The sequence below is a fragment of the Talpa occidentalis genome, unplaced genomic scaffold (assembly GCF_014898055.3).
Source record: "Talpa occidentalis isolate TD23 unplaced genomic scaffold, MPIMG_talOcc4v2.1 talOcc4.9, whole genome shotgun sequence".
NCBI classification, from domain to species: Eukaryota; Metazoa; Chordata; class Mammalia; order Eulipotyphla; family Talpidae; genus Talpa; species Talpa occidentalis.
In genome coordinates, this window is record NW_023605305.1 from 9,174,352 (window position 1) to 9,185,881 (window position 11,530).

At 58.9% G+C, this 11,530-nt stretch overlaps 1 protein-coding gene across 2 annotated transcripts in view; it reads left to right on the forward strand.

Annotated features, from left to right (window-relative positions):
• Nucleotides 1–11,306, forward strand: part of ARHGEF10L (Rho guanine nucleotide exchange factor 10 like) — a 114,925-nt gene extending 103,619 nt beyond the window's left edge. For both annotated transcript variants that reach the window (XM_037500671.2, XM_037500673.2), the window contains 3 exons: nt 3,815–3,989; nt 9,125–9,247; nt 10,219–11,306. In XM_037500671.2, coding sequence (XP_037356568.1) covers nt 3,815–3,989; nt 9,125–9,247; nt 10,219–10,757 — 837 coding nt within the window. In that variant the 3' untranslated portion in view covers nt 10,758–11,306. The remainder of the gene's footprint in view (nt 1–3,814; nt 3,990–9,124; nt 9,248–10,218) is intronic.
• Nucleotides 11,307–11,530: the final 224 nt, after the last annotated feature.

The window sequence follows — 11,530 nt, forward strand, 5'->3', positions numbered from 1 at the left end:
TGGTGCCACATGAACACTGCGTGGCTGGAGGCTGGGCCGTGTCAGCACCGCTGCGGCCGAGGCTCACCTGGAACCTTGCAGGTGCCTGCAGCGTGGCCAGAGAGAGTGCGCGGGGGCGGCGTGGGGGCTCATCCCGCTGCCCCAGCAGCTCAGCCCCAGCTGCTGATCCTGGGGACCCCTTCAACCTCCCCGAGGAACCTCTTAGTGCCCCTGGGGCAGCGGCTCTCCCTGTCCCTTAACAGGTGAGAGAGGAGCCCACTTACCTGGCCAGTCAGACCTGGCCAGCTATTTCCTCTTTTTAATAACTACCTTCCCCCACCCCAACTTTTTATTTAAAAAATTTCAAACTATAGGAAAGTTGAAAGGATGCAATGAACACACATATTCTTTACCTAATGAACTATTCACACGCACTGCCCTCCGCCTGACTGCAGCGGAGCTGTCGTGCCCAGGGGTTGAACACTGGTCCACTGTCCAAGTACAGTTCCCCATCTTCTGTCCCCAAAATATCTTCCAGATCCCCCCCGCCCCGCCAGGATCCAGCTGGGATCACTCGTTGAGTTTGATTGTCCGGCCTCTGTAGTCTCCTCTCATCCAGAAAGATCCCTCAGCCTTTCTCTGGTCCCCAGGGCGTGACCTGCTTTGAGAGAAGCCCCAGTGTTTTGTGGACGGCACCACAATCTGAAATTGCCGGGGTTGTTTCTTCTTGCTGAGACTCCAGGGCTTGACCCGATTCTCATGCAGAGGCGGGGAGGCAGGCTTGTCCCGTCCTGATCACTGGGTGGAGGCCGGGTCCTCTGCAGGTGTTCCCATCCTCTCACCCCCCCAACCTCTAAGTAAAGTTCGGGGCTTCTTTGCAGATCTCTTTGTCCTTAGACAGAGACAGGGTGTGGTCAGCCTGCTGGCTTCCACGCTCCTTGAGTGAATTCCTCTCTATGAGGGTGCTACCACATTTCAGAAAAGCATGATTCTCCAATACAGGAGCTGAGGGCCATTGTTTGCAGGCCACTGGCCCAGAATATCACGTAGCAGGGCCAGGAATCAGCTATAAACAGCTGCGCCTGGACCAGGACCAGAGTGGCCGGCAGGCAGGAGGCACTGGCCTTCTGGAGCGAGAGGAGGGCATGGCTGTGCTGGTGTCAGGTGGGCGGGGGCCTTCCTAAGGGCCAAGGGGGCGGCTTAGAGGATAAGGTGGGCCCATGTTCCCGGGCCCCCAAGGCCGGCCAGTGATTAGAGGCAGGGTCCGGAGGTGAGAAATGGGAAGCCCTGGTCTGGGATTGGGGTGCCCTGTGGGCAGCATTTCACCTGGCTTGGGTGGGAGAATCACTCCTAACAATTACTTCTGAGCTCCCACGTTTGGAAAATGCTCCTGCTCCCACCCAAGGGTGCTGAACTGAGCTCCCTCAGCCTCAAAATATCTGGCCTACGGTTCTGGTATAGCCCCTACTCCTGCGCTCGTGCCCAGGAGGCCCCTGACCCGCATGCCCAGATCACGCTCCCACAGGCGCCTCCTAGCGTGGGGAGGGGTGCTGGGGAGTGAGGGACCGGAGCTGCCAGGCTGTTCTTCACATTCCTCCCTGCCCTCTCTGCCCACCTCACCCCTGGCTTGGCTGATCCCCACTTTGGGGACCCCAGCTTTTTTGTCCCCCAGCCTATTGACCACCCTTGTGCCTCAGACCTGAAGGGAGTGACTCAGAAGAGGGAATTTCGGTGCCCAGCTCCCAACTCGCCCTCCTGGGCCCGGCGTCTGGTGGGGAACAAGCACCAAGTTCATTGCTTGACTCCCCTTAGGGACGCCCACCCCCTACTCTTTATCAGGTGGGAAACCTCTTGGTTTGAGCCAGGGTGGAGTTGGGGCTGAGGCTGCAGTGAATTGCCGCCTCCTGCCGCTGAGCTGCAAACTAGATGGTGTCACACGCGCCGCCTCCAGCACTTCTGTACCAGCCAAATGCTTTACGTGGGCCTCGAGGGGCCTGGGGTGACCCCTTGCCTGTCTTATCCCTGTGCTCCCCCCACTGACCGCCTTTCTGTTTCTCAAAGTCACCCACCTCTCTCCTGCCCCAGCATCTCCAGGCCTGTGTGTCCCCCTCTCCCACCATCTCCCTGGGGCTGAGACCTTCCCCTTCTCGGCACCTCCGAGAGGCCTCTCAGGACAGCCGCCTGCCTGGCCCCAGGGTCCTTCTGTGCGGTGGTTGTCACTGTCTGAATCGCACATGCCGTAAGCTCAGGCCCTTGTTCTCTCGTCAGGGTTACGTTCCAGCACCTGGGCCGTGCTGTGCACTTAGTAGGTGCTCAGGAACACCTGTTGGATGAATGCGACCAAATTGGGGGATCAGGCCTGTGCCGAGCTCTCCTCACCCAGGTCCCTATTGTCCTCACTGCAAGCTCCCCACAAATAGGGAAACCAAAGCCCGGGCCTGTGAAGTTATTGAGGGAATGAGACAATAGCACATCTGATTCCAAGTAAGTTTCTGTGCAACGTCTCCCGTGTTCTGGGGCTTCCACCTGAGACATGCTTTTTTTATAGAAAAAAAAAAAAAACAAAACATGGAGAAAACAGAAAACTGGAAGGAGCAAAGTCAGCAGCTGCTGCTCCTAGGATAATCAGCTTTTTTACAGAGCAGGCAGGCCTCTGTCCAGCCCCATTTCAGAAGGGACCTTGTTTTTCCCTTTTGCACTCACCACTGTAACGTTCACGTGTCCTGTGGTCGTCACACCGTCTCTGCAAACATGACTCTGCACAGAGCACCGCCCACCGAGTGGACGCCCAGCCTTGCCCACGCGCCCGCCTGGTATTGGGTGACTGGCCTGGGCTGCTTGCTGAGTATCACGGGCAGAAGTCACGTGTCTGTCCACTGTCCATTTATTCTATGACCTGATTTTACTGCATGCCGGGTCCTGTGCCAAGCAGGGTCGCGTGGCCAGGCCTAAGGCTCGGCGCTGTCCGTGGAGCTCACAGTCCCGCGTGGGGGCAGGGAGCGTGTCCTCCATGGGGCGGCTTCTCTGGGCCGGTCGGTGGACTAGGGCTGCAGAGGCACCCATGGGAGCCGGCTGTTTGGGACTCTGGGCTCTGGAAAGCTGTTCCCAGGAGGCAGGGGTTGCGTGCTGCACCCGGGTCGTGGCGAGGGCAGAGGGAGGCCCGGGGTGGGTAGCCTGAAGCCTGGGGGGCCTGCTGGGACAGGAGGGGTGAGGGCTGAGCTGGGGCCTGGAAGGCCGAGCCTGGAGCTTGGAATTTCTCCTGCAGTGGGTCATGGGAACTCTGGTCGCTCGTCCCCTCTGTAAAAAAGCTGTTTTCTTTCAAGATCAAAATTAGACACGCGCAGGTGAAAAACCGAGCCCCGCAGCGTGGAATGGTTTCTGCAGAACTGAGGCCCTCCCGCTTACTGGGAGAAAACGCTCTCACCTGCTCTGGCACTTTCCTCTTCCCTCGGACTCTCCTGCTTTCTCCATTTCTCAAGTCTCGGACGTGCCACCTCCTCACTCCCATCCCAGCTCCCCACCAGCCTTTCTGCTCTTCCCTGTCGTCGTTGTCATGACGCCAGATGAGCACGTGCACCACCACTGCCCCGTCCGCTCTGGGCCCGTGTTGCAGAGGAGGGTGCGGGAGCCTGGCCCTGCGCCCCTGCCCCCTTGTGCTCCTCCATCAGGCACATCACGGGCGGGGGCTTGTGTGACTGGGGGTGGGGGGTCGGCAGCCGTGACCATCCAGCATCTCCCACCAGTCGTTTAACACTGGTGGACACCACTGCCGGGCCCGGGTCCCCCTTCCAGCCCTGGGTCCCCAGCACCCACATGCCCCTCCCCTCTGCTGCAGCAAAGCTTCGAGGCGCACCAGGACGAGGCCGTGAGCGTGACGCACATGGTGAAGGCGGGCAGCGGCGTCTGGATGGCCTTCTCCTCCGGCTCCTCCATCCGCCTCTTCCACACCGAGACGCTGGAGCATCTGCAGGAGATCAACATCGCCACCAGGACCACCTTCCTCCTGCCAGGTGAGCCTGCTGGGGAGCGGGCGCCCCGCTGTCCCCGCCTGGGGAGGGAGGGGCAGGCACGACAGGCCGGCAGCCAACCTCCTTAGCCCCCTGTAGTGCCTGGTCATCAGCCTTGAAAACCGGGCTCCAAGCGGGGAAGCAGCGGGTTGGGATCCCGGGGACTGCTGCCCCAGAGCTCTGCTTGCGGTCGTGGTGAGCTCCCTCCCAGCAGCAGGCAGGCCCTTCCAGGTCAGGTAGCTGCTCAAAAGCCACGCAGGGGAGACCCCAGCCCGAGGCAGCCCTGGGCGTCACACTGGTCGCTCTCAGCGCTCACTCTGCGCGGGGGACACGGCTCCGGAGGCGGTTGGGCGGCCGGCGGGTCCCTCCTGTGTGTGGGGCGGGGCGGCTCCTGCGCTCAGGGCAGGCGCTGCCAGGCATGGGCACATGGGCAGACACCTTGCCCAGCGGGACTTTGGGTGGGTGCCCGAGAGACTCAGTGTCTCCCGGGGGTGTGCCGGTCGCGGTCATGGGTCCTTCCTGCCCCCCTCGCTCTCCTTCCCTCCTGCCTCCCCCCACCCCCTCCCCTTCTCCTTTTTTTCAGCTTCAGTGTCATTTTGTTTCATAGTATTTGGCCATTATACAAGGTAAATCCATTTTAATGATAATAAAAATTTCTCCATATCACAGAAATACTTCCACATTTGTGGTGATAGCTAAATTATTTCGCATTAGTGGAACAATAAGGAGGAAAATCTTATGAGCCTTTTTTAATCTCCTCAGTCTCCTCTGGGGGGGCCTTTAAAGGAGGAAGGACAATTTCTTGTCATGATGAGTTTCAGAGCCAGGTAAACTGAGGCCCAGGATGGTAAAGACCAGCCTAGCCAGTGCTCAGACCTTGCAGCTTCCACCTCCCTGGGCCTCAGTTTCCTCATCTTGAGGTTGGAGCCAGAGCTTGGGCACAGCCAGGCTCTGCTCCTTCCAGCTCTGTGAGCAGGAGCGAGCTCCTGGGTCCTGACTGCTCAGGGCAGGCGTGGCCTTACCGGTGTCAGGCAAGGACGGCGCCCGCCATCTTGGCCTGCATGGGGCTCAGTCCCTGTCACTGTCTCCATCACCACCTTCACGGCCCCCAGCCCATCCGGTCACACGTGTCCCATGGGGTTCCCTGCTTGCCCCTCTGTTATCAGTGTCTTTCCACCAAACCAGCATCCGCAGACAGAGGCCACCTCTTGCCACACCTCCCTGGGACTGGACCTTGACATGGGTGGAGGGGCCTGTCCTGGGCACGGGGCTCCCCCAAGGCCCCCGGGGGTTGCTTCCCGGGCCTCCTCCCCCAGGCCAGCCCCTGCCTGATCAGCCACGTCAGGGAGCCTGGGGCCCTGTGTGCTCGAGGCCCCCCACGCCTGGGAGGAGCCGGGCCGTGCCCACCCCAGGTGGGGGGTGGCTTCCAGCCACCCTACGTGGCGCCCTGGCAGAGAACAACAGAGCAGAATTCTTACATCCTTTATTAGAGATATTTTTAAAAGGCTTTTAAGTATTTTTTCTCCCCCCACACCACCAAACGAAATAATTGCATAATTAGTAATAAATTTGTTCTTCCTCTAAGTGTGGATTTTTTTTAAGGGCGTGTTAAAAATTTATCACCCTTCCTTCCTGTGACCTCTTTCTTCCACTCGAGGGCCCGACTGGTATTAATGCATTTTTGAACCTAAACTCCCTCCTCCTCTTAACTAGACAGGTCATTAATAAAATGTTCTCCGAGCGCCTGAGCTTTTTAAAGTTGTATATCTCCAGATAGATGGCCTGGGTGAGTTGAACACTGCTGCATTAAGTCTCTGTGATAAAATATTTATCCACCATTAGAATTTTTTTCTTTTGGACTGTTTGTGAAGTGCCTTGCTCTTTTCCTCGAGGTGGAAGGCGGGGGTGGGGCCCCGGAACGAGGTCTGCAGATGAAGCCATTCCTCAATTCTGGCATCTCTCTCGGTTTCTCGCTCGCCTGCCTTTCATCTGTCGGGCCTGGGCTGTCCAGCGGGGGCCGAGAGGATGCGGGGGCACCAGGAAATGGTCTCTGATGGTCTCGGGCCCCAGGGGCCCCGGCCGAGGAGGTGAGGGAGCTAGATGAGAAATGCCACTGTTCCCTTTCTTGGCCCGATTATTTTTTGTGGGTTTACGGCGCTGATGGAGCTGGTCTGAAGGCATTAGAATCTAGGTCCTTTGAATAATCACAAACCTTATCCTAATAGCCTCCATTTATTGATTGTGCACACTGTGGGCTAGGAGCTGTGCTCAACCATGTAAATACGTTATATATACACACACCGTGTAGATAATCACGCGTGCGCACACACGCATGCACGCACACAGGCACACTCACGCCCGATTGCTAATCATCATAAAGTTGAGCACCAGAGGTTTGTAAAACTCATTCATCGATGAAAGAGACTTGTCCAGACCCGAAGAGCCAGTGCATGAATCAACACCCATGTCCCTGTTTTACTTTTCTTTGTTCATTCACGCAGCTGCTTCTTGAGCAACTGCATGAACCAGGATGGTCGGCCAGGAGCTGGGGGGTCCACTTTGGGGCTCAGATATGCTGCTGCCCTCGGGGAGCTTACATCTGGGGGGCAAAGAGCAAATTGCACACAGAGAATGTCGAGGGGTGCAGGCCTTGATCCCGGCCACGGAGGGTGGGAGGGGGTGTGCAGCCCGAGGCCTGGGAGGACGGACGCTGGCCTGGTAGCTCGGGGACCACACTTTGAGTTGATGCAGGTGTGGGGGAGAGTCTCAGCTCTGTGGACCCCCAGACTCTACTGTTGGTGAAATGGCCCCAGGTGTCCAGGGACAGGCTAGCTTTTGCCAGTGAGTTTGCATTTCCACATGGCATCGACACTAGGAAGGTGACTTTTTGAGTTGGCAGCACGTTGTAGGCTCAGAGATGCCACCCCCAGCTGATGTGATGCAGATGCATCTCCCACAGCACATCCCGTGGGGGACTCGGGCTTCCCTCCACCTGCCCCTCCCCCCTCCTCCAGGCTCCTGGCAGGGAACCTCAAAGCTGCCCTGACCCCTCTCCTCCTGCTCCAGTCTGCCAGGGGTCTGTCGTTCTGCTTCAGAATAATCACAAGCGCTGTCAGCTTCTCATCACCTCCCTGCCACCTTTGAGTCTCCGCCAGGACCCTCTCTGCCTTGCTGGCCTCCTTGTTCCCTCCCTGCACCCCACCCTCTCTCACCCTGCAGCTAAAGCCTCCTCTAAAATTGGATTGCATCACTCTCCTTAACCGGCCTTCCAGTAGCTTCTCATCATTCTCAGAACAGGAGTGGCACCCTCTGTCCTGACCCCCTCTCAGGTCATCTCCTACCTGCCCCAGCAGCCTGCCCCACCGGCCCCCCAGCTCATTCTCAGTGCAGGGCTTTTGCACAAACGTCTCCTGGCCCTCGCTGGCGTCTTGGTGCAGCTGCCTCCGCCTCGCCTCCCGCGTCGCGATTGTCACACCTGCCTCCCTGTCCTTCCGGGAAGCAGAGTGAGGCACGACAGTCCTGAAACACGCCCACTCTGCACCACTTGAGCCCTCTGCCTGGTATTTATGTTCCTCATGCGTGTTCTCGCTCCCTCGCTCCCCTTCCCGGGCTGCACTCTGGAACTCCACAGCCACTATGAGATGGAGTGAAATGAAATGAAATGAAAAATCCAGTCCCTCAGTCCCACTCGCCACCTGTCAAGCACTCAGGCTGGTGGCCACCAAACTGCAGAGTCAGGCAGAGAGAACATTTTTGTGACCACAGGAAGTTCTAGAATGTTTGCTCTTCCAGAGCAGACTCCGTATGGTTCCTGCGTGCCATGTGCAGTCCTGGGATGCCAGGTGCCGGGGCACGCGCCTCCAGGCATGGACTGGTCAGACTGGACAAGCCGGGCCAACCCTCAGAAGTGAGCCCCCAAATGCATTTCTAGCAAGTTCGCAGGTGACACCGAGGCTGCTGGTCCAGGAACCACACTCTCAGAGATGCTGCTGTGGGGTTTCCAGAGCACCCATGTACCAGTCTGACCTAAGCCTCGCAGGGCCGAGCTGTGTGCCAGGCACGACGTTATGCCGGGTTTCCAGGTGGGGGTATTAATGCCCGCCCCCCGGGTACAGCGGGGATGCAGGCAGAGCTCAGGTTTTGTTGCAGCTGCTCCACTCCTGGGGAGATCACTTCCGTGCCAACCTGGAGGCATGGCATCCCCAGGGCTGCACGTGGCATGGGGGAACCACACAGAGGCCTGCTCTTGGGAAGCACACACTCTAGAACTTCCTGTGGTCACAGCCTTTGGCTCATTTAATCCCCAGGCCAAGGCTTGGAGACACCGTTGCTGTCCCTCTTGCAAGAGAGGAAACCGTGGCACAGGGTTAGGGACTGGTCCCCGGTCACGAAGCAGGAAGTGGCAGAGTCAGGGCTTGAACCCAGCTCTGGGCCCGGAGTCCTGTTGGCCCCTGTGCCCAGCAGCCCATTCTGTGCCTTCTCCCAGTGAAGAGCAGAGAGACCCTCTAACCTTCGCGCCATCGCCCTTCGTGCTGACATGAAGAGACAGTAGCCAGAGGAAAGCTGAGCTAGAACCAATACGAATTGATATTAAAAACACACTAGTTCCTGGCGTCATTTTACTGTCGGGGGCCCAGACTGTGGGGTGTGCTGTGCCCTCCACAAGGAAAGGGTCCATGTGGGCAGAATGCCAAGCCCAGGCTGGAAACCCAGGGGCTTTGATACGCTGCCAGCTTTCCCTCCTTCCTGCCTCCCCTGTCTTCCTCTTCCTGCATCCCGTCTGCACCAACCTCTGCTTCACCCCCAACCTCATGCTCCCCATAGGCTGGTTGCGTCCCTGGCATGGGCCACCCTTGACTTAGCCTTGGTGCAGGATGACCCAGCCACAGCCTGTCGAGAGCACGAGGGCCAGCTCTGTGCTCTCTTAACTCATTGCATCCTCGAGGCAGCTCCATGTTACAGGGGAAACTGAGGTTGGTTGGGGAAATGCCCGGCTGGCACCCCGGGGTCGTTTTCCCCAGCCTCACGTCTTGCCTTCCTCCCTATCCAGTCTCTTGCTCATCTCCTGGGTGGAGCCCTGGCTGTGCCCCCCTGACCTGGGAAGGTGGCTGTGCTCACGGTGGCCTCTCTCTCTGCAGGCCAGAAGCACCTGTGCGTCACCAGCCTCCTGATCTGCCAGGGTCTGCTCTGGGTGGGCACCGACCAGGGTGTCATTGTCCTGCTTCCTGTGCCCCGGCTGGAAGGCATCCCCAAGATCACAGGTGAGGGGAGCTGGTCCCAGCAGAGCCAGGGAGGCAGCTGCAGGTGGCTGTTGGCTGGGGGATGGCAAATCTTGCGTCCAGAAATTTGTATTCTCTTCTGATATGGGGGTGACAGCCATTCCCCAACGCCCTCTGTCATCACGGAGGTTCTGTGGCACAGTGCAATGAAATCACCCCAACTTCATGGTTCCCTATTTTCTTTTTGAGTCTCAATTTTCTAATCTGGCAAATGGGCACAGTGGTGCGCTTTGGCCGGGTGGCTCAAGGCTGGACCAAGGCATCTGATCGGGGCAGAGGCTCCGCAGGACCTTTTCCTCCCTCCCCACAGCAACTTCAAAACGTCCCGACTCCAGAGGTAGAATTAGCTAAGGACTTCTGGGGCTGGGGGTCTGTGTGTGAATGTATTTTGGAAGGTCTGTCCTGACCATGCATGGGACCTAGAGAAAGGGGTGGATCAGGAAGCACCTGGAGCGCTGGCCCCCCTCTGCCTGAGAGTGAAGAGCAACCTGGGGCCTGCTGCTGGGGGAGTGAGTGGGGTAGGGAGCACCCTACGGCTGAGGCAGGGGCTCTGAGGGCGGGTGTTCCAGCAACTATAGGACACAGAGATGGGGCGATCAGGTGATTCAAGAAGGGGGTGCTGTGGGGGTGCTTGTGTGGGGATTCTCAGGCTGAGTGATAGAATCAGGTAGAAGGGAGAGACTTTCCAGGCAGAAGCAGCAGCTTGGGCAGAGGCATAGACATGAGGGTGGCTCAGGGCGGAAGTGGGGGGTCTGTCTGAACTCCCCCTCCCCCTGTTCTGCTCCACACCTGAAGTGTGGGAGGGCCCTCCCCAAACCATGGGCTTCTGGGAAGTTTCCAGTATAGATGACAGTTACCCCAAAACCCAAAATCCCAGAAATTTCTCCAAGTTGCCGTGTGGGTATCTCCCCTAAAGCTCTGGGCCTTTCGGCTCTTCTTGCCCCATCCTGCAGGGAAAGGAATGGTCTCACTCAACGGTCACTGCGGGCCCGTGGCCTTCCTGGCTGTGGCCTCCAGCATCTTGGCGCCCGACATCCTGCGGAGCGACCAGGAGGAGGCCGAGGGCCCGAGGGCCGAGGAGGACAAGCTGGACGGGCAGGCCCACGAGCCCGTGCCCGCGCCCGCCAGCCACGGGGGCCGGGAGCTGACCCGCAAGAAGGGCATCCTGCTGCAGTACCGCCTGCGCTCCACCGCGCACCTGCCCGGCCCGCTGCTGTCCATGCGGGAGCCGGCGCCCGCCGAGGGCTCGGCGCTGGAGCACAGCGAGGAGGACGGCTCCATCTACGAGATGGCCGACGACCCCGACGTCTGGGTGCGCAGCCGGCCCTGCGCCCGAGACGCCCACCGCAAGGAGATCTGCTCCGTGGCCATCATCTCCGGGGGGCAGGGCTACCGCAACTTCGGCAGCGCCCCCGGGGGCAGTGGGCGGCCCGCGCCCTGCGGGGAGACGGACAGCGCCCTCCTTATCTGGCAGGTGCCCTTGACGCTATAGCCTTTGCCCAGGGCGCACAGCTCAGCCGTGCCTGACTCTCAGCCCGCTGGGGACCCTGCTGGCCGTCCAGGGTCCCCCAGGGAAAGCGGGGGGCATAGCCTTCCAGGGACCTACCTGGGGGCCGTGCAAAATGGGTCTGGATTCTCCAGGAACCGTGTGGGCCATGCAGAGAAGAACCTCTTCCTTAAAAATGTCTCAGACTGTTCTGGGGAGTGTTTCGGGTTTGGGGAGAGGAAGGAAATGGCCTTCTTTTCAAAAGCAAAAAAATAATAATAATAACAGAAACCTCACGAATGCCTGGCAAGCCCAGGGCCGCCGCCGGGGCAGCAGGCTCAGGGCCGCCCGGGCTCTCCTGGGAGGGCGTGGGCGTGTGCGTGTGCGAGGGCACACGGGCTGGCGTGTGAATATATATAAATACGTATACATGATGTATATTATATGTGTATAAATAAAGTCTGTACATATTGGCGCTCTGGGAGATGCTGGAATAAAAGGCAGGAGTAACGTCAGGGTCGACGGTGTTTGTTTTTGAGATGCAGCAGGGTGCAGCTAGCATCAGAGGGGGCTTCTCAGCCGCCAGGAAGCGCTGCCTTTGGCAGGAAGCCCTGAGCCTGGCACCCGGAGGACAGGCCCGAGAACTGCGCTGATCGGTGTGGGCAGCATCGGCCACGTGGCTATTTCATCTTTAACGCGTTATAATCAAATGAAATGACAAATTCAAGCCTCGGTCTGATCGGCGTGTTCCTACGTGGCCCGTGCACCATGGGGGCGTG